A 27,430-nucleotide genomic window follows, 5' to 3' on the forward strand; every position below is an offset into this window, starting at 1 on the left:
GTAAATGTATTTCTGTATATGTACAGAATTCTGCAGCTAAGAACCACAGATCCAGTTAGTCTGCATATTTCCTTATGAAAGATCATGTAAATCACTTCAACAAGTCTCCCACTTCCATGAGCTGCTTTAGTTCTTGTACAGTTCTGAATTTCATCTCTAAGTAATTCTATTTCTTGTTAGTTTTCTTTGTATTTTCAGCTGCTTGTTGTCATACTTTCCTTTTTAAAATATAATTTCCTTTTGAACTGCAGAAGTGCATAGTTTGTCCTATTCCCCCTTACCTTTCGTGCATAGCCTCTCTGCACGATCTTCAACTCTCCTGTGAACTGCTTCTGTCCTGCTTTTTGTGTCCTTGTAAAGGCAAAGTTTCTTGAACTGTGAAGATTTTTCTTGTGTGGTCTTATCAAATGTGTACACTAGAATAACAGCCTTGTTTCTAATGCTGATGCCTGTTGCTGTGCGTGTTAGTATCCCACTGTCATTCTGTACTGCTTTGTCTCATCACTTGCTTAATTCAGGATTATCTGATACGATTACCTCGGATGCTCTTTACCTTTTGTTATCTTTTCAGTTGTTTAGTCCTTTGTTACTGCTTCCCAGATGATTGTTCGCTGCTGTTTAAGTCCTTTTTATCCTTTCTGCACCTTGGGTGTTCTTTTGCATAACTTGTTAGTACAAAAGAAAACATACCTTATTTCCAGACTTTCTGCAATGTTCATTTTGTAAACATTAAAGAACAGGCTAAGCACTGCCTTCCATAAGATAAGCATTCATCTACAAGGACTCCTGTTGAACTTAACCATGTTAGAACCCCATGGCTTGTTGGAATTCTGTCATCTGCCCATTAACATTTTTCTATTATGCCATTTGCTAAAACCTGTTGGGCAGTGTCTTAAGCATTATTCTTGTCTACGTAGGTTTATCCAGTCAAAGGGCTTGGTTCTGTAGCATGACATTTGTGCTGCATATTTTTGTGATCTCTTGGGTCATGTTTTTCTGGGTTCAGAATTTTTCCCTCGGTGGGGATTTCTGTAACAAAGTCAGAGTTTTTAATTTTCAGCATGTCTCTTTAGATTCCACTTTTGTGAAAGAGTCCTATCTACCCAGTTGCAGCATTTAGATCATTAGGAATGCTACGTCTATGATTTAATCAACAAAAAAAGCTGTATCACACATAACAGTTTCATCTTCCATTCTCAGAGTAATCCCATCAGGCATTGCTGCCTTGTGCTTCATTTGGTTTAGTGCAGAGGTCTGGAATTTGTAAAAAGTATGTTTGGCAGTAGGAAACAAGAAGTTAACTTTCCTTAAAGATAGTTCATAAGACCCTATCAAGGATATTGTGCGCATGTCAAGAGACCTCATCATAATAGTGTTACATGCACAGATTAGACTGTTCAGTTGCAGCCCTGTTCTGGTTGTAACTCAGGAGCATGTTTTAAACTTCACTAAATCACATTTTAAACAGTGATTTTATAAACTATGGAAAAGACAATAAGCAGTAATAAGTGTTCACTAAATCTCTGATGCAGTATTGCTGAGATATGGGCTGTATCTTCCTTAGGACAATGCATGTCCAGCCAGCCTAAAATAAAAGCTTAGGCACGTTCTCTTGCATTTGACCTATGACTTTGGCGCAAGACTGTGTGTGCTGGTACTTGTATGTATGGGCACAAATACCCTCAAAACTGTATTGCTGCAAGTCCACAAAGGAAGACTTTTTGAGTTGCACAATATAAGCAGTACAACCTGTTCCAGTTACACTCCTGGGTAGATAAGTACCCCACTGGGGACTCCTTTTCTTTCCTGTTTTTTTCTAATGAGAAATTATTTCATGTCATCAAAGAGAGAGAAATGCGATTGTGATTGACAGATCCCTTACAGTGTTAAGCACGTAGAGTGCCTTTTTTGCCTAGGCCCAGAACATAATTACAAAGAGTGTACAATCTGTCAATCCTTTGTAACTACAACTATACAAAATGATTTTTCCTCCCTCAAACTATTTAGAAAACCAATATCTGAAAGTTCTTGCATGTGCTATGATATTGGAAGGGTCTTCCTCTGATGTCCTCCATCAACCTAGGATAAAGTCTAAAAAGTTGAAAGAAGACACAAATGTACCTGCTTCTTTCACTCAGTCAGACATTTCTATTGAGGCAGTTTGATCAGCCCATCAACTACCTAACTGCTGCAGTTGTTCCTGATGTTGGAACCCTTCAGGTGGCTGACATGGTGCAGGGTGATACCATACTCTTTCCAACCAGTCAGACTGTTAATAAGGCTACAAAGGGAGAGCCAAGTCTAATCCTCTCTGAAGGAACTGGGGGGGGGGGGATTCCTCAAATTCTTGTCCAGGAATATATACTAGGGACCCTCATGAAAGTATGTCCAGGTTCAGCTCCTCCTCATGCCATTTATTGACTTGTCAAAGAAAGTAAAAAACTAAATACATATCCCCCTCCTGTTACTCCTCTCCTTAGGGATCATCAGCAGTAGTGGTTTAACTTCTCCAGGGAACTTTTAAAGCCTTTATATCCTTACAGCCTCCTCAATTTTATCCTCCCTTTTCTACTCCTACAAAAGTGTCAGTCCTGTTCTGTGGAAGAACGGTCTTCAGAAGCTAAATCTCTAAATGAATGTTTGTCACTAGTTTTTAATAAGTTTCCCGCCAAAATGTTAAGAGAGACAATCTGGGATGTGGGCTGTCTCATGCACAGTGTCCATGAGCTACTTCAAAAGCTTCAACTCTCAGAATTCTCACAGAGAAGCTGAAAGCAGCTGGTCTCACCTTTGACCTAGATATCATACTGACACATCACAGATACAGGAATAGCAGATTAATAATATGTGTTAAAAACCTATGTCCCAAACATATACATTACTATAACTCATTTAATTCATCTGATTGACAAGCATAAATAATTTTATAACTCTATACTGGAAGAAATTGTCATGTGATATATTTTAAAGCAGTAGTATAGCATGTTTGTAAAATCTGGTTACTAAAATGTGTTTGCTGTGCATTATTTTGTATAAAGCAGACAGATTTATTGAAGGGACAGCAATGTAAGATGGTGCTCAGTAAAGATACAACTCAGTGAGATCAGATATATATATATATATATATATATGTGTGTGTGTGTGTGTATGTGTGTATGCATGTGTATGTATATATATATATATATATGTATATGTGTATATGTGTGTGTATGTGTGTGTATATATATATATATATGTGTGTGTGTGTATGTAGATATGTATATAAATGTTTCTGAGAATCTGCTTAACTATGAAGTATGATTTATAACAATTTCTATGAATACAATATTTTATTCTATTGGCAATAATGAGTTTGAGTAAATGCTCATATACAAGCAATTCAAGGTTTTTTTGGAAGCTGTTAACTGTATTTACATGACAGAAAATAGATGCATCCTAATATATGTAATGTCTGAATCATATTAGCCAAAGTTTTTGATTTAAATGAATGTTAGAACTTATTTTTCTCTCCTCTTGATTTCTAACATCAAGATTATTTGAATGTTATTTGCATACAAGTGTTTTATATTACATGGATGTATATAGTAGTATGAAAAAAAAAAAAAAAAAAAAGGTTTATTTTAGTTTATATGATGCTGTTTTACCAAATGTGTAGTCTTGTCTTGCTAGATAATTGAATTGAAAACTGTTAACTTCAGTTAAATATAACTAGTATTAAATTGATAAGGTGGTAGCTGACGTACTGCTGCTTAGGGTAGGGGGTTAACTTGAGTGGTAAATACTACTCTAAGTTGGAGTTTACAACTCCAGGCTGGATGCAAGGTTTAATCCTTACATTATTTTCACTTGTTCATTGTTATTTGTATATAGTTTTGACATCCACAATATATTTTGTACATTCATTGTCACTACAAACAAAATTGAATCCTATACGAAATCCCATAAGAGATTCAATAAATACAGCTATATTTAAAGGTACACCTAAAGGAGGAGATGTAACATTACTTATCTTGTTATTTGTTATTTTGATCATAAGATTCTTAAGTTTTAAAAATGCCAAATGACATCTTTAAAAGGAATTTCTTTAAACATTAATGGATTGAATAATCCATGTAAAAGGGCAAGCCTAATAAGATACATTAATTTACATAAGGCCAACTTAGTCTTCCTACAAGAAACCCATCTCTTGAAAAAAGATATTGATAAACTAGCCACAAACAAATATACAGTATTGGTTAGTTCAGAGCACACTCAGAAAAAAAGAGGAGTGGCTATTTTATGGAATAAAAGTATGCCCATTCTTAAAACCATTAAGTCTTATCAGGATGACAAAGGAATGTTTTGTGTGGTTACAATACAAATTAATGGGAAGACTTACACTTTAATGTATATTGGATACCTGGAATTGGTATTAATACAGTGAAACATCATCTTGATAAGATCATATCATTCTCTATAGGAGATATTATTTTAGCTGGTGACTTTAATTGTATACTACATGAAAGTGATACTACCACTATAGGAAAGAGAAGAATTACATCTAATGCAAAACATTTAAAGGATTTTGCTAATTCTTATCATTTGAATGATATTAATAATCAGATAGATTCAAAATCATTACCATACACCTTTTTTTCTAACAGATACAAAACTTATTCAAAAATAGATAGGGTCTTTATTTCTAACCAGATGGTAACAGATTTAATTAATTCCAAAATCATTTCATGTCCTATATCTGATCATAATTCAATTGTTTTTGAATTCATGATAAAAAATACTCATAATGTTCAGATCAAAAGGATACCAGCATACTTAACTCAAAAGACTATAAAGAATATATACTTTCAGAAGTAAAACATTTTTAGACATAAATAACACTCCTGAAGTCTCCATTGTTTGTTTGGGATGCCTTAAAATCATATCTATATGGACAAAGTATCAGATGGTATAATAATAAAAGGAAATCTTGGGATAAGGAATTGTTAGATATTCAAAGTAAATTAGACTCCTATAAACATAATAATAAAGAAAATATTATGGACAAGAAAGTTATTGAAGAAATAAACTAAATGAGAAATACAAAGAAATTTTAACTCATAAAGTTAAAATAACTTTAGAGAAATACAAGTTTTTGTCTTATTCAATAAGCCCCAAATACTTACATAGACTTAAATAAAACAAAAAGGTTGAATAAACAAAACCATATCAAAGAAATCTTTTCTCTAAGGAAAAAGAAGAATGTTTCTAGTATACCAGAAATACTAGATGAATTTAGAAATCACTTTCACAAAATTAACCATAATAATATTAACATGGAACATAAAGATAAAATAAAGGAGTTTATAACCACAAATATGAATAAAAAGCTTAATAAACAACAGATTAAACTATTGGACAAGAGTATTTCATATACAGAAGTTATTACAGAAATAAATAAGCTTAAATCAAACAAAGCACCGGGTAATGATGGTATTATACCAGAGATATATAAAATCATTTCTAAAAATACATATTCATTAATACATAAGGTTTTTATTTTGGCCCAAACTGAGTTAATAACCCCCCCCAATCTTGGCAATATACATTTATTTCGCCAATTTTAAAACCTAATAAAGATCCAACTAGATGTTCTTCATATCGGCCCATCTCATTACTTAATGTTGATTATAAAATGTTTATGAATATCTTTGCTGATAGATTGAAGACAATCATTCCCGGCAATATAGATATAGATCAGACAGGCTTCATTGTAAATAGAAATACTTTTGATAATGTAAGAAGAACTTTAACATTAATAGATTTTGCAAATAGGAAAAAGAAAGATTTAACACTTATTAGTCTTGATATAAGTTCAGCATTTGATTCAGTAAGTTGGGACTATCTGTTTACCTTAATGAAGTGCACAAACTTCTCGGATGCATTTGTAAATCTAATTGAACATTTATACAAAGGAACGTTGGCTTATATTAAGGTAGGAACATATGTTTCACAAAAATACCCATTCTTAAAGGTACAAAACAAGGATGTCCACTTTCTCCACTATTATTCACTTTAGTAATGGAGCCTTGGGCTAATTTGATCAGAAACAGTACTGACATAGAGGGTTTTGAAATAGATGAAAATACAACATCAAAATTCAACTTTTGCAGATGATGTTCTAATTACATCAGCAGGATCTAATTCTTCTATACAGTCTCTATTTGATAACATGATGAATTTTAAAAGTATTTCTGGTTTAATATTCAATGAAGAAAAAACTAAAATACTACCTATATATACACGAAAAAATATTCTCATTAGTGATTTTACTAAATATGTACCCAATTCAGGTCAGATAACTTATTTAGGTATAATACTATCTAAAGATATTAAATCTATTATATATAATACCTGTTTTCTTAATATACAAAATCTTTTTAATACCTGGAATAATATGTTTTTTACTATGGAGGAGAGACTTACAATTATTAAAATGATAATATTCCCCAAGATTTTATACTTAATACAATCAATAATACTTCCACCTACAAAATAATTATCAAGAAACTGAACACACTAATGTTAAATTTCTTATGGGCACCTAATAGACCTAGGATTGCATTAAAGAAACATACTAATAGCTGGTCTCAAGGGGTATTTCTTTTCCAGACTTTAATTTATATACTATCTCTTCTATTGTAAAAGTTATTACTTTATTAATAGATCAGTCATATGTCACAAAATGGAAAGATTATTGGGAGCTAATTAGTATACACTTAATGAAAATCTCCTTAACACATAAAAATATGATTGTAAATAACTCCATGTTATGGTTACTAAAGGAATTTTGTACTTCACCTATTACACCTAAACATATGGTTTGTTACCCATTAAATATTATTATTAGTTATCGTAACTTTATATTCATGCACCCTAAGTATAGGGAATGGAATTTTATTGTATTTCCTATAATGTATACTCAGGGTATGCTTTTGTCATCTACTTCTGAAGGAACTCATTTAGCTATAGATAATGATCTAAAGTACTGGTATCAGTTGATATCTGATAATAAAGTTAAAAATCTAGATTTCTTAAAACAAGAATTTGATCTAAGAGAAACTTGCTGGTTAGAGGTTCAGAACTTTAGACAACATCTCATTAATAAAATAGATTTTAATGTCTATAACTGTTAAAGAATCTATTCCAACACTGATTGATTACTTGATATTAAATTTACAACATAAAGTTTCTGATAAAGGTAAGCTTTCATACATACATAAAGTTATCAGACAAGAAACTTTTTACAGTGTAGATTCATACTGGAATTATTTCACTTCTATTAATGGGGACCCACCAAATCAACAAGATAAACAATATATATTGGAATCTGCTTATAGAACTACGTCTTCCATTGTCTGGAGACTTTATACATGGAAATGTTTACATAGATCTTTTTATACACCTTTGATGATAAATAAAATAAATAATAAAGATAATCTATGTAAGAGATGTAATGTAGAAATTAATGCTGACTGGGCTCATATGTTTTATGACTGTATAAAATTGAAAGAATACTGGAAGTCAATTAATGAATTTTTGCAGGCTCTTTTTACAGATAATTTCATTATTTCTAAATCTTATATTATTCAACACACCTGTACCTCAAAGTGTTAAAAAGGTTAAGCTTCCCTTGTTATGGTCTATTCTAGCAGTGGCTAGGAAAATAATAACTAGAAATTGGATTTCAGATACACCTCCTTCGTTCAGTGAATTTAAAAATGTTATGAATATAGTGTGCCATATGGAAATAAACACAATTAGGACTAGAACAAACAGAAAAACATCTTATTTTATTGTATGGGATAATTTACAAAATTTGTTAAAAAAAGTTTAATTTCAATAGCATGGTATTTTAGTTTAATTAATTGATCTGATTCTAGTGGATGTCTTTGTAAATACTTTAGTTGTTTTGTTGAAAATTATAATACCTATTTTTAATTACTTGTATAAAATTGTTATGATATTTCTCTTATATGTTAAAACAATAAACCTGTTTTGAAAAAAAAGAAGCTAAATCTCTAGTCTAATTTTCACATATTAATTCACCCACAGATTTTAAATGTGAAATAGAAAATACTTCTACAGGGTCACCTCAGGCAGAACTTTCTTTTGGTGATACTAGCCAACACTTTATCTGGAAGGGCAAGCAAGGTTCTGAAATACAGAAAAGGTATTGTGACATTGCACATGGAAATTCTAAAATGTTCTACTAGCCTTTGTGTCTTGGAGGATTTGAAAATGCTTTTTATCAAACTCTGTGGCTCCATAATTCTAGCTTCCTTTGCTTAAGAAGCCAAATGCTTTTAGTAAGCACCCATTACTCCTAAGTATTTGTGCAAAAATCCTTGCTGTGGATTAAATTCCAGTGTGGTGTTAAGATAAAAAGCAATATGGAGAGGTTAAGTTGAGTTAGCAATCAAACAAAAATCAGGAAACAAAAGAAAACTAGAAGTGGGAATGATGGACAAAAAGGAGAAAACATTTGTTAAGTGTCCTGCAAGACAGAGGAGGAGGAGGGTGAAAGTGAATGATAGAAAAGCAGCAAGAACTGGAAAGTGAGACTCGTTCAAGGGACATTAAAAACGGTAGACTTGAGGGGATTGCTAATATGCAAGAACAAAATTGACCATGTGTATTAATAATTAATAGTCATGAAAATTAGTGACTCTCTGTTGGAAAATGTAAAAAAAATAACAAGAAGAAACTAGATTTAGGTATAAACTGCTCTTACAAACTATTCAGATGATATTGGGGACCTGAAAAAGGAAATGAACGCTCTCACACTGAGACTGGTGGAGCTGGAAGTGGCACAAAAGGAAATAAGAAACAGTTTGGTATGGAAGACAGCGACCGAAGATAAAACTTAAAAGTAATGAAGTTCCCAAAGGAACAGAGGGCAGAGACTTTAGCTCTTTTATGGTGGAACATTCAAGTAACAGGACAGGTCTGCCTAGGAGAACCATACTACAGGATAGGGTGCGCAGTGCCTGTACACCAGCAAGGCACATAGATTTTTGCAAGACTCATCCTGGTAAAGGTCCAAAACTTGCTGTTAAAAGAAAAATTGCTAAGTTTACAATAGCAGAAGGGTTAAAATTTGCAAGTGGGAGAAAAGCAAGCATTCATGGACAAAGATTTCTTCCTGGAAATAAGGCTAAGGGGAAGTACGTTTATATTGCATATTAGAAAGGATGAGGTTCTGAACCTAAGCTTTAAAATTGTCTGTCAGTTTACAATCTGTTTCTCCTAATTGGAATGAAGAGATTTTTAGATCTGAACTCTGTCTTGGAAAAATTGCTGCTGTTGGAGGAAGGATCAGAGGGGATCCCGAAGGTCGCAGGAGGGAGAATCAAGGGCAGTGTAAGGCTGGAGAAGAGATGGACAGTCAAACCACTTTCATTATTAGGAAAAAGATAATCAAGCTCCAAAAAGGTGTAGAGAGTTTATCTCAAAAAAAAAAAAAAAAAAAAAAAGAGAGATATGCCCTGTTATTTATTTATTTTTTTAATAAACTCAGACTTGATTGCTATACTGCTCTTGTACATGTAAAGAACTTAATGTTCTCATTCGTTTTATTTATATTCTGATAAATATGCTGAAATTAATTCCTCTGAAACAAGGTAAAGCACTTTCTATTTAAATGGGTAGTGTGCAATGTTTTTCTAAAGTTTTTGAAAAATTGAAAATATTGGGAAAAATTGGCGATATTGTGGTGGTGTTCAAAGGTTAGAGAGTAAAAAGTAGAGAGGCTTTGGAAAGCACTAGTAAAAATAAACTTAGAGAAACTGCTTCATTGCAACAGGCAGCCATAATGGATTAGCATGACAAGAAGATAAGAAAAAGGAGGGGCAAGTGAGCTAATTGTGGAAGGGGAAATGAAAGACAAAAGCTGGGTGAAAGAGAGAGAGAGCAAAAAGGTAATGAATGGGAGGAGACATGCACATAAATGGGGACTAAATCTGGATAAGATGGCATACTGGCAGCAGTGTGTGAAAGCAAATGTTAAAATTGGAGTGCACAAGTTAGAGTAACAGAGGGTAATGCAGTGTTAATAAAATAAAAAACAATAGGCAGACAAATGGGATATCCCCAAAAGGAATTAGTAAACAGAAAGATGTTGAAATATGAATAATAATAAAAAAACAGGGTGAGAAGGGTGGAAAAAGGAGGAGGCAAGAATAAAGGATGTATACTGTTGAGAGGGGGTAAGCAAAGGACTAGCATCAAGTGAGCATTTGCTCAAAATCCAAAAGGATCCTTGCAAGAGTCTGATTATTAGAAGGCAATTGTGTGTGCAATGTTTTTGGGTTTACTCAAGGTAGTTATGAAACTCTGCAATGCAGGGAAAGTAAGGAAAACTTGCAGACTATTAGAAACAGAACTGGGGAAAAGTAAAGATAGGAGGCAGTGCCCACAATGCAAACACAAGGGACAGATGGCAAGAAGGGGGGGGGGGGTGAAGGCAGCAAGAAAACCAAAGGTCAGAGACTAAATGGGGCTGAGGTTAATAAAATGCTTTGTAAATTATCTCGCGCACAAATCAAATACAAATGACATACTTACCTATATTAAACAGTGGAGATTGGGGATAATAAAGTTATAAAAGATGCATTTAAATAAAAAGGAATATGAAAAATTGACAAGGGTTTTTAAGTAGTATTCCATACGGAATTAAAATAAATAATTATATTAATTCCTGTAACGTTAAATATAAATATAGACTAGCAGAATATAGATACCCAAGGAAGACATTTATTGTTGAGAGGATGCTGGAGAGGAAAAATAATAATCTTAGGAATGTATGTATTCTTTTCAAAATAAGTTAAACCATGAGCAGATTTTAGGGGAATTAATATTTCAGCAGGGAGTTCTGTTGCTGGCAGGTGACTAGACGTCAGTGACAGGTAAGAGTTGTAAGTGAAGGCTCAATGTTAGACAGGGTGGCGTTGAATGAAAGGCTGTGAAATAACAAGATGTAGGAACAAGAATGAGAAAAGGAAAAGAAACGTGCACTTTTCAGTGAAATAGAGATTTGGTCTAGGTTGGCCAGAGTGTTTTTGTGTTTTATGTATGTGTGTGTGTGTATGTATGTGTATATATATATATATATATATATATATGTGTGTGTGTGTGTGTGCGTACGTATATATGTATCCACTTTAGTTGAGTAGCCCATATGTCAGCCTCCAAAACATCCACCACAAAAGGTCAACAAAGCAAATAGTGACGTTACCATTCTTATGCCAAAAAAGAACCTCTGCTCATGTAACAAATAACATAATTTTTTGCAGGGGGCAAGCCACCCCTGCACCCCCACATTCCCTGCTAATTATATGTACTAATTCTGAGAGCACAATCTGTGGGGAAAGGGAATATCCCTCTACCTGGAGATTGTTGAGCTCAGACACCTGTTGACCACCTGCATATATCGACTAAATGTGGTTGATTAAGCAGCTGTCAGACAAGCGAGCAGTTAGACCAAAAGTTGTGCATGTGTGTGTGTTTAATTTATATATGGATCTACTTAAATCGGTCAAATAACATTTATGTTGACAATGTCAAAACAAATTGACACTATGCACGTTAACATTTTACTATGCATGAGTGGGGAATTAATCTTGGTGCATGCAAAACAAAAAACACAAAGCAGGGGTAGGCACCCTTGCACCCCCCCCCCCCACTGCTAATTAAATATTCTAACTTTGAGATTGCACAATCCCCTGGAAAAGGTTATATTCCCCTATCCAGGGATTGTAGATCTCGCACGCCAGTTGACCAAAATGTGTTGATTTAAACCAATGTTAACCCCAGCACCATTCGACAAAGTTACCAGGACCTGCATACATATAAAAATGAGCTGAATATTTGGTGGAGCAGATGACCCACCCAAAGTTGTCTGATCATTCTCCTGTGGAACTGAAAATAAATAACCCTAGTAACTTCACAGTTGAAAGGCATCTGTGTTTCTCTGTTGATGGCTAAAAACAAAAAGAAAAAAAAAGTAAAAAAAAATGTAATACAACAGATAGGAAGGGTAATGGGGGAAACACAAGAGACACATGAAGATGAAATTGAATTAGGAATTAAGATGAAACTTGAAGAAAGAAGGCAAGAGGAGGAGGAGAAGTGATAAATGGGTGGAGAAAGATTTGGGAAATGCAGGCTGAAGAGCTTAAAAGAATTGCAAGATAAGTGAGCTAGTGTCACTGAACAAAAGGAGCTAGAGGAAATTGGAAGAATATTTAGGGGAATCAATAGAAAGGAAACAAATAGCATAAGACAACAGTATTTTGGTAATACCCATAAGTTGCAAAGTTACTGGTAAGTTAAGACACCAGAAAGCTGGATTAATAGAATGAGGGATTAATAAAGTGTGACATTATAAGACAGGGCTAATAAGTATGGATCCAGAAAAAATAGTGAAATATTTAGGAATTATAAGGAAACTGTACATGATAAAAACGAGAGAAGGAAGATTGCCTGCGGAAGCTGGGAAGATATTTCTGGAAGGTGCTAAAGTGCCAAGAACAGGATTGAAGGAAGGGAAAGAGTTGCTTAGGAAAATAGCAGAAGAAAAAAATAGCAGCCCAGATAGAAACTGATCTGTTGCGCAAGTCACTGGGAAAAGATGGATTTCCTTTCTAAGTGTATAAGGAGTACGAATTAAAGATCCTACCCAAATGACTGAGCATGTCTGAACAGCACAGAGAGAAGCAGATTCCATATTTATGGGGGGAAAAAAGTGGTATCAGTTTTATGGTAAGCAGAATAATGTCCGGTAAACCCAGGGTCGTACCACCCAATCTCTGTGCTAAGTGATCATAATATATTTTGGAATTCTAGCAAACAAAATGGCTAAGATTGTTCCTATTACTTTTAGTATCCTTATAATTCCTATAACCCAAACTGTAAACTCATCATCATCTTCTTTCGGCTGTTCCCGTTAGGGGTCGTCACAGTGGATCATCTGTTTCCATTTCTTCCTGTCCTCTGCTTGCTCTGTCACACCAACCACCTGCATGTCCTCTCTCATCACAGCCATAAACCTTATCTTAGGCCTTCCTCTTTTCCTGTTACCTGGTAGCTTCATCCTTGGCATCTTTTTCCGAATATACTCAGCATCCCTCCTCAGCACATGTCCAAACCAACGTAATCTTGCCTCTGGCTTTGTCTCCAAACCTTCCAACCTGGGCTGACCCTCTAATATACTTATTCCTGATCCTGTCCACCCTCGTCACACCCAGTGCAAATCTTAACATTTTTAAATCTGCCACATCCAGCTTTAACTCCTACCTTTTTTGTCAAATGCCACTGTCCAACCCATATAACATAGCTGGTCTCACTACCCTCTTCTAGACCTTACACTCTTACTAGTACTCGTCTGTCACAAATCACTCCTGACACTCTCTTCTCCACCCACTCCTTCCTGCCTGTAAGCTCTTCTTCACCTCTCTTCCACACTCACCATTACTCTGAACTATTGATCCCAAGTATTTAAACTCCTCCACCTTCGTCACCTCTACTCCTTGCATCCTCACCATTCGTCTATCCTCCCTCTCATTCACACACATATATTCTGTCTTAGTCCTGCTGACCTTAATTTCTCTTCTCTCTAGAGTATATCTCCATCTCTCCAGGGTCTCCTCCACCTGTTCCCTATTCTCAGTACAGATCACAATGTCATCTGCAAACATCATAGTCCACGGGGACTCCTGTCTGATCTCGTCTGTCAACCTGTCCATCACCATTGCAAATAAGAAAGGGCTCAGAGCTGATCCTTGATGCAATCCCACCTCCACGTTAAACACATCCGTCACTCCCACCGCAGACCTCACTGCTGTCACACTACCCTCGTACATATCCTGTACCACTCTTACATACTTCTCTGACACTTCGACTTCCTCATACAGTATCACAACTCCTCTTTAGGCACCCTGTCATATGCTTTCTCGAAGTCTACAAAAACACAGTGCAACTCCTCCTGACATTCTCTGTACTTTTCCATCAACACACTCAGAGCAAACATCGCATCTGTAGTGCTCTTTCCCAGCATGAAACCATACTACTGCTCAGTAATTATCACCTCCCTTCTTAACCTAGCTTCCACTACTCTTTCCCATAACTTCATGTTGTGACTGATCAGTTTTATGCCTCTGTAGTTACTACAGCTCTGCACATCACCCTTATTCTTAAAAATGTATACCAAAACACTTTTTCTCCATTCCTCAGGCATCCTCTCACTTTCCAAGATTTCATTAAAAATTCTGGTTAAAAACTATGCTGCCATTTCACCTAAATACCTCCATGCTTTCACAGGTATGTCATCTGGACCAACAGCCTTTCCATTCTTCATCCTCTTCATAGCTATCCTTACTTTCTCCTTGCTAATTCATTGCACTTCATGATTCACTATCCCCACATCATCCAGCCTTCTCTCCCTCTCATTCTCTTCATTCATCAACCCCTAAAAGTATTCTTTCCATCTGCTCAACACACTCTCCTCACTTGTGAGCATGTTTCCCTCATTATCCTTTATCACCTTTACCTGCTGCACATCTTTCCTAGCCCGGTCCCTCTAACTGTAAACTAAAACAGTAAAAAGACATTGTCACCAAATGGGCGTCATGGAAAGTAATTCTGTATCTGAAGTAGTTAACTTCATTTGTCCATCAACCTGTGGGTATCAGATCTATATTGGATCCAAGCCGGCAGCTTCAAACAGCTAAGATCCGAGCTCCAAGCTCCTCCCCTTACCCACAATCCCCTGCCATCCCTCTCTGACCTCAGATCTCGTTTGCTGCGGTTGACTCAACAGCTTTGAACGAGTTTCAGGCGTGGGAGTTAGTCGTTCTGTGAGAAAAATATTGCTTTTCTAATTTTTCTGTAGTGTATTATTGCTTGTAGTTTTGTGTGTTGCCCTTGTATTAAAAACTCTTTAGTTTTAATATTGTTTTCTGGTTTAATTTTTAGTGTAAAAGGATAAGATCAGTGGCAGAGTGAACAGCTTCTCCAAAGCCACCAAAAGTAAATATAAAGGATAAAAAAGTGTAAGGAGAAGGTGAACACGGCAGGAATGTCAAGCGTCACGTAGTAGATCCAGAATAGAATTCGTCGACTTCACTCGTGTGCAAAAAAACACTTCCACAGTCCACCAATAAACGAACGAAACAGCTTTATTGTAAAAAGAGTAAGCGCTTTCACCTGTGTGGCTTCTTTAGACTCAGTTGAGTCTGAAGAAGCCACACAGGTGAAAGCGCTTACTCTTTTTACAATAAAGCTGTTTCGTTCGTTTATTGGTGGACTGTGGAAGTGTTTTTTACACAAGTGAAGCTTCATTTAATTCTATTCTGATCTACTAATGACGCTGTTCCTGCCATGTTCACCTTCTCCTTACACTTTTTTATCCTTTATATATTTTTTAGTGTAGTTCTTTCCTCCCCGTGTGTGTGAAGGCGTGTGTGTTGGGCCTTGTGTTGTTTTTTTTTTTTTTTTTAAAGCTTAACTATGTCTGAGGCCCCAAAAACCTTTTTCTCTAAATGCACGGAGTGTGGCCATAAGCTATCCCCGGCGGATGGCCACACTCGGTGTGTTATTTGCCTTGGGGTTGACCTCCTTTCCTCAGGCTGCACTATTTGTGCAGCCTTCAACCCCAGGGCTCTAAAGGACAGGAGATCGAAGCTGATTCTGGTGGGATTTTTGCCCCCCGGATTCGGCTTCGACCTCCTCTCCCTTGGTGGCACGTGCCGCGGCAGTGCCCCCTTCCACCCCTGCTCCACTGGCCGGGACTCAACCTCCCACCTTAGACCAGGAGGAGAGGGATGCTAGGCGGGAGAAGGAAAGACACCACAAGCGGCAGGCCAAGTCTTCCTCCTCGGCTCCGCCGGCTAAACAAGCTACTTTTCCCAGGGCTTCCGGGCCTTCTCCTTCTCGGCTCCATTCACCTCGTTTCTCGCCAGAGGAGGAGACCTGGTCGCCTTCGAGGTCATTGAGGTGGCACTCCCGGCCCACCTCGGTAGCCTCCTCTAGGTCCACCCGAAGCTTGTCCGATGCAGATATGGACTGGATGATGCGTAGGTTCCTCCAGGCCCAGCTGCAGATGGGAGTGCTCATGCCCCCCCCTTCCGGGGGGGAGCTCTACCCCCTTTTTCGCCCCGATTGCTCCTTCTCCGACCCACTTTCGGGGTTTGGAGCCTTCGGATCCAGGTTGCATAGGAGCCGGGGGAGGTTCGGCACCGATAGTGCTTCGTATTTCGGCTCCAACCGCACCCTCATTTGTCGGGTCCCTTTTCGGATCCGAGCTCTTGGAGCCGAGAGCTGAGCTCTGGATCTGTAGGGGTCAGTGTGTCTTCGGCTCTGTCTTGGTCGGCGCGTACTGGCCCTTCGGATCCGATTTCTTCGGCGCCGGCCCCAATCCACACATCGGATCCGAGGGGGCTGCTCTCGGATCCTAGAGAGAGCAGTTCTCCCTCTGCGTTCGATGTAGTGGAGAGGGTATTGTCGAGGGATTCCAGGCCCCAGGCTCCGTCTATGGATCAACCCTGCACTCTCTCTCAGACGGGCCTACCTTCCATCACCCGGCCCCAGGGACAGCCTGCACCTACGTCCCAGGTGGTTCCCTTAGCGGAACAAGATGTGGTTAGTGAGGCCTCTTCGGACAGCCCCCCGAGGAGGTCCCTCACAAACGTAAGTGCAAGAGGAGACACTTGGACTCACCCGATTCTTTGACAGAAGACACGGACTTAGAGGAAGGGGAAGGTTCCCCAAGGTCACCCCCCGAGGATGTCTCCTTCGGAGACATTATGGAAATGCTTCGAATTAGAGGGGGGTGGTCAGCCCAAAAGCCTTCCTCGGATAAGTCTGTGTTCCTGGAGGCGTTTGACACAGGCCCATCTACCTCTTGGGTGTCCCCTCCCGCTGATCCCCTGGTAGATCTCATCATTACCAGGGCATGGAAGGAACCGGACACTGTTGAGCCCATTCCAAAGAGACTGGATAAAATCCTTAGGCCCTCCCCCCACTGATAGGGCGGTATGGAGCAAGGGTGTTCCTGTAGATGCCATGTTGGTGGCGGCTGCCACCAAGAGGGAACTAGCCCAGGACAAGGAGTCTCTGACGATGGACCACCTGGGGAAGCGGATGTTCGCTTCAGCTACCTTCGCGGTGAGGTTGCTGAACTATATGGCACACGCCATACGACTCCAGCGGGATCTCATCAAGGAATATGCTGGGTCGCCCCCAGAGTCCATGTCGACTGAAGATAAGAAGGTGTTCTCAGCTCGAATGGCCACTCTCAAGTCCATCTCGAACACTTCTATGCAGCTCCTCTCCCATGCTATGGAAGGAGCCGCTAGAGCTAGTGGAGCAGGCGTTGTTTTGAGACGACACGCTTGGGTCCGCCTTTGCAGAACCCTTCAAGCAGTCCTTCGCAAATGCCTCTTTTGACGGTTCTTCGCTTTTTGGCAAGACCATCCGTGACACACTGGTCCAGACCAAGAAAGACGGGAAGACGTTTGCTGTCTGAGTCCGCTTCTTGGCTCCCCAGAGGTCCTTCACCAGGAACCAAAGGGGACAGAAGAAGATGTGGTTCCGGAAGTCTCAACAGTCCCATTTCACTCCGGACCCCTCGTCCTTCAGAGGCAGAGGAGGACGCCGGCCCAGAGGCAGAGGGGGACAGAAGAATTTCGGGTCGAGAAAACCCTTTTCGGATCGGCCTGCGCAGCAGCCCTGAAGGGTTACCTTGACTGTTCCACTCTGGAGGCAGTCGGGGGCATTTCTCGAGGCACCCAGCAGTTTGGGAGTCCATTACAACAGATCGCTGGGTGCTTCAAATCATATCCAGAGGTTACAAAATCCCCTTTCTGAATCCCCCACCCAGACCCCGGAGCCTCCCCGATGTCCCACCCAATCAAAGGGAGGCAGCAGCCGCAGAAATAAAGCAGCTGCTAGAAAAAAGAGCGATCCAGCGCGTCCCCCTAGACCAGTCCAGATCGGGCTTCTACTCCATGTTCTTTCTGGTGCCAAAAAAGATGGGGGACTTGAGGCCAGTCCTCGACCTGTCCTTACTAAACCTGTCAGTGGCCAAAGAAAAGTTCCAGATGGTCACCATTCAATCCATTCTCCCCCTCGTACAGGAGAACGACTGGATATGTTCGATAGACCTCAAGGATGCGTATTACCACATATTGATGGACAGACGGTCCAGAAGGTTTCTCCGCTTCTGGCTAGGAGCCATTCACTACCAGTTCAGGACCCTCCCCTTTGGTCTCACCACAGCACCCAGGGTATTCACCAAAGTTTTGGCAGTAGTAGCGGCCCACCTGAGACTCCAGGGTATACAGGTCTTTCCCTACCTGGACGACTGGCTCCTGACCACCCCCAACAGGCATCTACTATGTTCAGCCAGAGATTACTTCCTCCACCTGGCCTCCCAGCTGGGAATCACAGTCAACCTCAACAAATCTTCCCGTCATCCAACCCAGATCTTAGACTTCATAGGAGCCAGATTAGACACAAACCTATTGAGTCTCGTCTTAACTCCAGACCAGATTCGTACCCTGAAGCTCCACATACTGGCCCTTTAACAATCGTCGGCTTCTCCAGCGGAATTGGTTTTGAGGGCTCTAGGTTCCATGGCGGCCACAATCAATCTGTTACCTGTAGCGCGCTTGAACATGAGAGTGCTACAGTGGACCTTGCAGGTTCAGTGGTCCATCCTGCTACGCCCGCAGAGTGCACCTATCCCCCTCAGCAGGGCTTGCAGGAATTCCCTACTCTGGTGGCTCCAATCACCTGACCTCCAGATAGGGCGCCCCTTTTCTATGTTCCTGCCTCTAACCACGGTGACCAAGGATGCTTCTCGCCTAGGGTGGGGGGGCACTGTATGTGCAGAACCGTCCAAGGCATGTGGACTCATTCAGAGACCTTATTGCATATCAATGTCCTAGAGATGAGAGTGGTGCTTTTGGCGTTGCAAGCACTCTAAGCCCTTCTTCCCTTAGGAACAGTTGCAATTCAGACAGACATGTCAGTGGTCTGGTATATCAACAAACAGGGGGGAACCAGATCCTACCCACTTTGTCGAAAGGCCATGAGAGTTTGGGAATGGGTGATCTCCACCAACCGCTTTCTCATAGCAACCCATATTCCAGGTCGGTCAAACATCTTTGCAGACAGGCTGAGTCGGACCATCCTCTCGCTGTATGAGTGGTCTCTAAACCCAAGAATAGCGAAGCAAATCTTCCTCAAGTGGGGTCAACCTTGCTGTGATCTCTTTGCATCTCCTTTGAATGCAAAGTGCAGCGACTACTTCGCTCTAATTCCCCCACCAGGGGAACCCCCCAGAGATGCTCTGGTGCATGTTTGGCCATCCGGTCTACTTTATGCTTATCCCCCTCTTCCCCTAATGCTAAAATTCTTGCAGAAAGCCCGTCGGTTGGGGAGCAGAGTAATCCTCATAGCCCCATTCTGGCCACATCAAACATGGTTCCCATGTCTATGGTCTCATCTAGTGAATCCTTCATGGATTCTAGATCCCACCCCGGATCTGATCTCTCACCCATTGGGTTTACCAACTCCGAACCTGGATAACCTCAAGCTCACTGTTTGGCTGATCCAGTTCCAGTAATAGTTAGGACTCCCTGTATCTCGTTCCCTGTTAAGGCTATTTTAGTGGCCGCTCATAAACCTTCTACGAGAAAGGTTTATAACAGAAAATGGAAACGCTTTGCTCTGGGCAGAGCATAGACATTTGGATCCCTTTACAGCTCCCATACCAGCGGTGTTAGAATTTTTGTTGACCTTATTCGTCCAAGGTGCTAGCTCTTCCACAGTCAAAGTCCAGTTAGCTGCAATTTCCCATTATCATGTGGGAAGTGACCTCGGTTCCTTAGCATCTTCCAAATTATGTAAGACTTTCTTAAAAGGCACCTTCCTCTTAAGACCTCCAGTGAAAGACACAGTCCCTCCATGGGATTTAACTCTTGTTCTCCAGTCCTTGACTGGCCCTCCGTTTGAACCCGCAGCCTCGGTAGATCTGAAATACTTATCTTGGAAGACGGCCATTCTCATTGCTATCACTTCAAGCCCTTTGCGCCAAACCACCGTACTTGGTCTTCCATAAAGATAGAGTTTCCCTCAGGATCAATCCCTCCTTTCTACCCAAAGTTGCTTCTGTGCCCAATATTAATCATGCTATTAATTTACCAGTTTTCTTTCCAGATTATCAAAACAAGGGTGAATACAAATTACATTCTCTGGACGTACGTAGGCAATTGAGATTCTACTTGCACAGGACCGCTGAACATAGGCAATCTGAGCAACTCTTTGTATCCTTTGCAAGACCTTCTTTGGGCAAACCAGTATCAAAAGTTACATTGTCCAGATGGATTTCCCAATGTATACTTCTTGCATACAAGAGTTCTGGTAGACCTGAACCTGAAAGAGTCCACGCTCATTCTACCCGATCGATCTCTACTTCTGCTGCCTTTTGCTCCAGAGTCTCCTTGGACTACATTTGTTCAGCAGCCACTTGGGCTTCATCCCATACTTTCATTAACCATTACAAGTTGGATCTAATTTCCAGAGGGAGAGCATCCTTCGGCTCTGCAGTGCTCTGGAATATCCTTCCATGAGGACCCCCCAAGTTTGGGTAGCTGGGGACTCTGTCCCACAGGTTGATGGACAAATGAAGTTAACTACTTCAGATAAAGAAGTTATGTACTCACCATAACGTTCCATCTGAGTAGGTAAACTTCATTTGTCAGCAACCAACCCCCCCCCTCCATCCCCCTAACCTATAGTGCGCCCTAGAAGGATTCCTTGTCCTTTTCTCCGGATAACACCAGGTTAGGAGTTGCAGGTGATCCTTTGTTGTAATATGCTGTTTTACTATAGCAAACTCGATCTGAGGTCAGAGAGGGATGGCAGGGGATTATGGGTAAGGGGAGGAGTTTGGAGCTCGGATCTTAGCTGTTTGAAGCTGCTGGCTCGGATCCGATATGGATACGATACCCACAGTTTGCTGACAAATGAAGTTTACCTACTGAGATGGAACATTATGGTGAGTACATAACTTTTTTTAATTAGCTATGAAACATTAAGGGCTTTCATTATTTATTGAATCACAGTACTAGATTCACATAAAGAAGAGAATTTACAAGCGTATTTATGCCATCAAGTGAGGAGACAATACCAATACCCGTAATAGACATGCTGCAACCTGTATTAATGTAAAGAAATGTGTTTTTTTATTTTGGAGAAAGTACCCCATTTTAATGGAAGAGATGGTTGATAAGTCACATTTAGAAGCAAGGAAGTTATATTGGGAACTCCTATGGCTACCACCCCCTCCCCAAGTAATAATGTTATTGATTAGTAGTTTGAGAGAAGGGCAAGACTATAAGGATTACTTTTTGGTAAGAAAACCTGTACACCGTGATTTTATAATTTTTAACAAAACCATTTTTTCTGTTTTGTGAAAATATGTGGTTATATTATTGGAAGGATTATTATTAATGGTATAGTTAATGTTTTTTAATTGAGTTAAATCATGTGACTTATCTTTTGAACGTTATGATCTTTGTGGTGAAGTTCCACTATAATTAAGGAATAAAACAGCTGTACTCTGAACAATCAACTTAAACAGTTGGCAGCAGAGTTCTGTACAAGACGCTTGTAGGAAAGGCAACTCTTATTTTTTGTGGGAAGGGGCATTTCTTTGTTTTGCTTCTCTTTCCTCTCATTTCATAGGTCTTTATGAAGGTTCACAAAAGACTATCTGTGCTATATTGCTGATTCCCTTTTGACCCAAAAAGCATTGATTCTCTCCATTTTTCACCTAGCCAAGGGCAGTCACTGCAAATTACCCCATGGGATGAACTTGCTCTCACAAAAAAAGGGCTCTGTCATTCGTCCATACCTATAGACATTGAACCTGGCAGTCTAGATGTTAGGCTTAATGCCTTTCAGGCACCTTTTCTCCATAGATATGACTGAGTTAATAAAATGCAACAAAAATGTTGCATTTCTAAGTTGAAGAAATTTTTCTACATGGTGCTTTAACAGAGAATGAGACCCTTATCAAGCAGAGATCCCCACAATCCTCAAATGTGTGAGCTGCACAGCTCAGGTCTAGCGTGCACCTCTATCAACCTCTTTCTTCATGTTACAGGGTCAGTTTTAAAGACGTCTTCCATACCCCATCCCCCAAAAAATCCATTCCTCCTCCTCGGGACCTGAAGTACTTTCTTAAAAATTTAACCCTTCCACCTTCTGAACTGGTTTCTTCTTTTTCTTTAAAACTCTGTACTTGGAAAACTGTGTTATTTGGAGGCTTTAATTTCTGACCAAATAGTTATTGAGGTAATTACTCTTGTGTACTCCTGTTTCCATAGTTTTTCCTGGAGACAGAGTGACCCTCAGGACTAACTCTATGCTCAGAGTTGTCAGTGAAATGTCTGTAACAGTTGTTTTTCTTTCAGTTTTTTTTTTTTTTGCTGGCATCCAAACAGTGCAGTTACTAGCCAGTTACTGAAATTTATCCCAAAAAATGAGTTCACTGGCTCTCTGTTCTGAGTTTCTATTTTCACACTGGAGAGCTGAAAATAAACTGTTAACTCAATGTGCTGCCATCTTTTAAGTCATTACCTCTTGTCTTGTTCCATCAGCAGGACAGGGTTATTTGGTCAACAAGTTTAACCTAGAATTACTTGCTTGATTTGTAGGGAGCACATCTGATCAGACTGGAAGATGCTCAGTGAGTTGACATAGTCCCACGACTGTAAATGTGGATTGATACATTTCATCTTGTTGTCTTAGTAGTAGTGTTGCTACAGTTGAACTGAGGAGTATAATGCTGAGCTGGCAGGAATTTTTACTTGTACATACAGTACATTGGTTCAGTTGAAGCAGTTTAATTCAACATTTTCTGTAACGCTTGACTTCAGGTGCTCTGTAGGCTGGGAGTTAATGAAGTCCTATTTGCATAAGACTTTTCTCCCTTTTTTTTTGCCTGTACTGTTTCTGCCGCAAGTGGATGATCTGAGCATTGCTACTTTCTTTTTATTAGAATGTCAGACATTGCCTTCTTTATCTGTTAGCTTGATATTTATTTTTCTTATTCCATATTATAGGAAAGGTTCCAGGTGAAGAATCCACCACACACGTATATCCAGAAACTGAAAGATTTCTTGGACCCTGCTGTCACACGAAAGGTAAGAGCACACTGCCCTTTCCTTCTTATATTTTTTTTAGAACTGCATTTATATTATTTGTTTGAAACAAGTGTGTTTGAACACCCACATGCCTCAAGGAAGATCTGTGAATGGAGTGCTGCACTGACTTCACTTGTGTCTAAGTTTCATTCAGCCTCCACATACACACATCATTTCTGCCACCTGCTCTCTCCCTTTACCTGTCCTGCTTGCTAGAAGGAAATTAGCAACCATTAAATCAGGAGATGCAGTGAAAGGATGATGATAGCTCTCATTTGGGATTCAAACCCAAAATCTCCAGCATACCATGCAGGTGTCACTGCACCTGGACCAGCAACAGCCCTCTAGTCAGCTAGGTGTGTTGAGTTTGCCCTTAAGGCCCTTATCCTTTCTGCTAGGAATCCTGCAGCATGGGGATTTGTCCAGCTTCATCCCCTTTCACCACATTACTAATGTGTGCTACCCCTGCCCCCTAACCTTAGAAAAACCCTTCCATAGTGCTGCCACTAAACAAGACTGCCACATAACACAGACACATGTCCCAACTTATTGACAGCATTAAAGCTGTTCCCCTAACCCTGTGCACTTGCTTAGCAGAGCAAATCAGATTTTATTATATTAGGTATCCAACAAAACAGGCTAGCCTGCAACAGGTAAAGAAGCCTCTTCATCCTTGTACATGATACAAGTTTCAGTACTTTGTTTGTCACTACTTACTTGTACTACTGCAGTTGATTTTGCTACTACCCTATTTCATACAGAAGTAGTATTTAGCTTATCAACTTACTGTATTTGTTTCTCATGGGTACACTGCTGAAATTAGCACATCTGAAGTAGTTAACTTCATTTGATCAGCAACCTGTGGGTATCGGATCCGATTCAGATCCGAGCCGCAGCTTTCCTAGCAAAAGATCTGAGCTCCAAGCTCTTCCCCCTACCCATAATGCCCTGTTACTTCCCTCTAACCCCCAGATCTAATTTGCCGTGGCTTCTTGAAGCATCTGAGAACAAGCTCATACCGTTGGGTTTTGAGTTGAGTAGATTATTTAACTTTTTTCCTTTAAAATCACTGTATTCTGAGTGTGTGTGGTACCCTTTTTCTCCCTTTATCTATCCGGGTAGTTTATCTTTAGTTTACTGTAGATTTTAAATCCCCTCCCCCCTTCTGTGTGTGTGAAGGTGTGTGCCTTTTCCTGTCAGTATGTCCGAGGGTTAAAAAACGATTTTTTCTAAATGCTCCGAGTGTGGCCAGAAGCTGTCCCCAGCGGATGGCCACACTCGGTGCGTTATTCCTCCATAGACAGCACAAGGAACAAGAAACTAAGGGTAATGCTGCTAAATGCCAGAAGTCTTAACCTCAAGATGCATTCACTCGAAACTCTCCTCAGTATGGAGAACATTGATATCTGTGCAGTGACAGAAACCTGGTTCAAGGCTCCAGAGACCACCCCAGCACTACCAGGTTATACCTCATATCATGCTTTTCGGCCCCAAAACCCGGACCGAACCACAAAAGGAGGGGGGAGTTTCCATATTTATCAAGGATATCCACACCTCCAGGTTAGTGGCATTGCACGAAGTATCGGAAACCATCCATGTGCAACTGACAGTGGGCAAGACTGCTTTTCAGTTTATAGCATCCTACAGATCACCCTCTCAAAGTCGGGAATCCCACTCAGCTTTCCTGAAAACATTGGAGAACATGAAGATCTCTCCGAACACCATTATATTGGGCGACTTCAACTACCCAAACATAGACTTGGGAGCATTACTCAAGCCTCAGCACCTTAGCCCAAAGGTTCCTGGAATTTATAAACTCAAATGCTATGGAACAACTAGTCACCACTCCCACAAGAGGGGAAAACATACTAGACCTGATCATTACCAACATGGGGACTCTATGCTCCATACCAGAAGTATATCCCTCATTGGTAAGATCAGACTGTAAATTAATTTCACTGGATATCCACATCCCGACCCCACCCCCAGCCCAGAAAACCACAGTGAAAAACTTCTCAAAAGCGAACTTCACACTTCTCAAAACTGAAGTGGAATCCTTCAAGGCCCCAGGGCCAGTGGAAACTACGGCCCAAACTGCAGAATCCTTTATAAACGCATTCTACGGACATCTCCAGGAATGCATGGATCATGCTATCCCAAACAAAATCAAGACCCAGTCATCCAAAGGCAGGCATCCAGTCTGGTGGACCCCAGCCATAAATAAACTGTACAACAGAAGGAGGAAGCTACTACATGATAGAGCAAAATCCCTAAAAGGGAAGGCATCTCTGATCAGTACTCGCAAAAAATTAAGATCCCTCATAAAATCCTCCAAGGCCAGCTTCGAGAGAAAAATTGCACAGGACACTAAAGACAATCATAAGGCTTTTTTCAGTTATGTTAAGAACCTGGGATGCAACTCCCAGACTTGCTCTGAGTTGATTCTAAACGACAAAAAAATACACTGAACCCACAGCCAATATCCTGGCAGACAGTTTCAGTGCAAACTTCTCCACCCCCTCCCCCCCAAAAGAGCAAGTATCTATCCCAGCAGAGTGCAGCCTCCCAAACATCTCTGATGCTCAGGTGAAGGCCGCCCTCTCCAAAGCAAAAAACACTGCTTCCATGGGACCAGATGGCGTCCTGGGTTGCGTCCTACATGAACTCCAAGAAGAACTAATCCCTCAAGTAAAACTGCTGTACAATCTCAGCCTCACTACAGGATATGTGCCCAAAGAATGGCGTACAGCAACAGTGGTCCCACTCCACAAAGGTGGCACCTCTGCGGACCCTAGAAACTATCGCCCCATAAGCCTGACTAGCCTAGTCTGCAAGGCTATGGAGAAGGATCATCATGGAACTCATAAACAAAGACATTGGGGACTTACAGACACTAGATCCTACCCAATTTGGCTTCGTCAAGGGCAGATCCTGCCTTTTGAACCTGGTTGACTTCTTCGAAACAGTCACCAAGGCCATAGATGAAGGGAAGGTAGTCCACACAGCCTATCTGGACCTCGCAAAGGCATTTGACACAATACCCCACTCGGGCATCATAGATGAGCTATCCAGCCTAAATATAAACCCCTATGTCACAAGATGGGTCGCAAACTGGCTCAAAGACAGAACCCACAGAGTCAGAGTTGCTGGAGCCATGTCAGACTCAAAACCGGTCACAAGTGGCTTCCCACAAGGTTCTGTCCTGGGACCTCTTGTTCAGTATTTACTTTTCTGAGGTACAGGCCAACGTGGGAGGACTATGGCTCACCAAGTTTGCAGATGACTGCAAACTGGGCGCCATAATCGACTCTCCAGCTGACACAAACATCCTTCAAAAAGGTCTCGCAGAGACAGATAACTGGTGCCAGAGCCGTGGTCTGAAGCTAAATGCCAAAAAGCCAACGTGGGAGGACTATGGCTCACCAAGTTTGCAGATGACTGCAAACTGGGCGCCATAATCGACTCTCCAGCTGACACAAACATCCTTCAAAAAGGTCTCGCAGAGACGGATAACTGGTGCCAGAGCCGTGGTCTAAAGCTAAATGCCAAAAAGTGTATAGTCATACCCTTTGGCAAAAACAATGTGTCCACAAATTACCACACAGGTGGTAACCCATTAAGTACAGAGAAAGTAATTAGGTATCTGGGGACCCAAGTTGATAGCAATCTCTCCTTTGACAACCACATTGCCAAAGTGGTCAGAAAGACCTTCTACATAGCCCACCTCATCATGAAAGGATTCACATCTAGATCAAGAGAGGTAATAGTGCCCCTTTATTCATCCCTCATCAGGCCCATCATAGAATACAATGCCCCCTTTGGGATGTACCTTACCCGACACCTGCAGCAGTTAAAGACCCCAGAAGTACCTCACCAGGAGGATCAAGGGACTCAAACAGATGCCATATGCTGCTCGGTTAAAAAAAACTCCAGCTCTACTCAGTTGCATACTGCCTACTTCGAGGCGATCTATGCCTGACATATAAAGCTATGTCCAACCCAGAATTAATGGACATGCTCCACCTCAGTAAATCTAAATCCCTTAGAGCCACACGCTCGAGGGACTTGAACCTCAGCACAGAAATAAATAGAACATGCTGGAGGGACAGATTCATAACCCAGAGGCTCCCTTCGCTGTGGAATAGAATTCCAATTCATGTTAGGCAGAGCACCTCACTGAC

The 27,430-nt window shown here is 40.4% G+C and overlaps 1 protein-coding gene across 1 annotated transcript in view; it reads left to right on the forward strand.

The window, feature by feature from the left end:
* The window catches only part of FMNL3 (formin like 3), a 1,635,345-nt gene that overhangs the window by 508,157 nt on the left and 1,099,758 nt on the right, over window positions 1-27,430 (forward strand). Inside the window, exon 3 of the mRNA XM_044082195.1 lies at window positions 23,169-23,249. Coding sequence (XP_043938130.1) covers window positions 23,169-23,249 — 81 coding nt within the window. The remainder of the gene's footprint in view (window positions 1-23,168; window positions 23,250-27,430) is intronic.

The sequence above is a fragment of the Protopterus annectens genome, chromosome 9.part0, assembly GCF_019279795.1.
Source record: "Protopterus annectens isolate FY-2018-M chromosome 9.part0, PAN1.0, whole genome shotgun sequence".
NCBI classification, from domain to species: Eukaryota; Metazoa; Chordata; order Ceratodontiformes; family Protopteridae; genus Protopterus; species Protopterus annectens.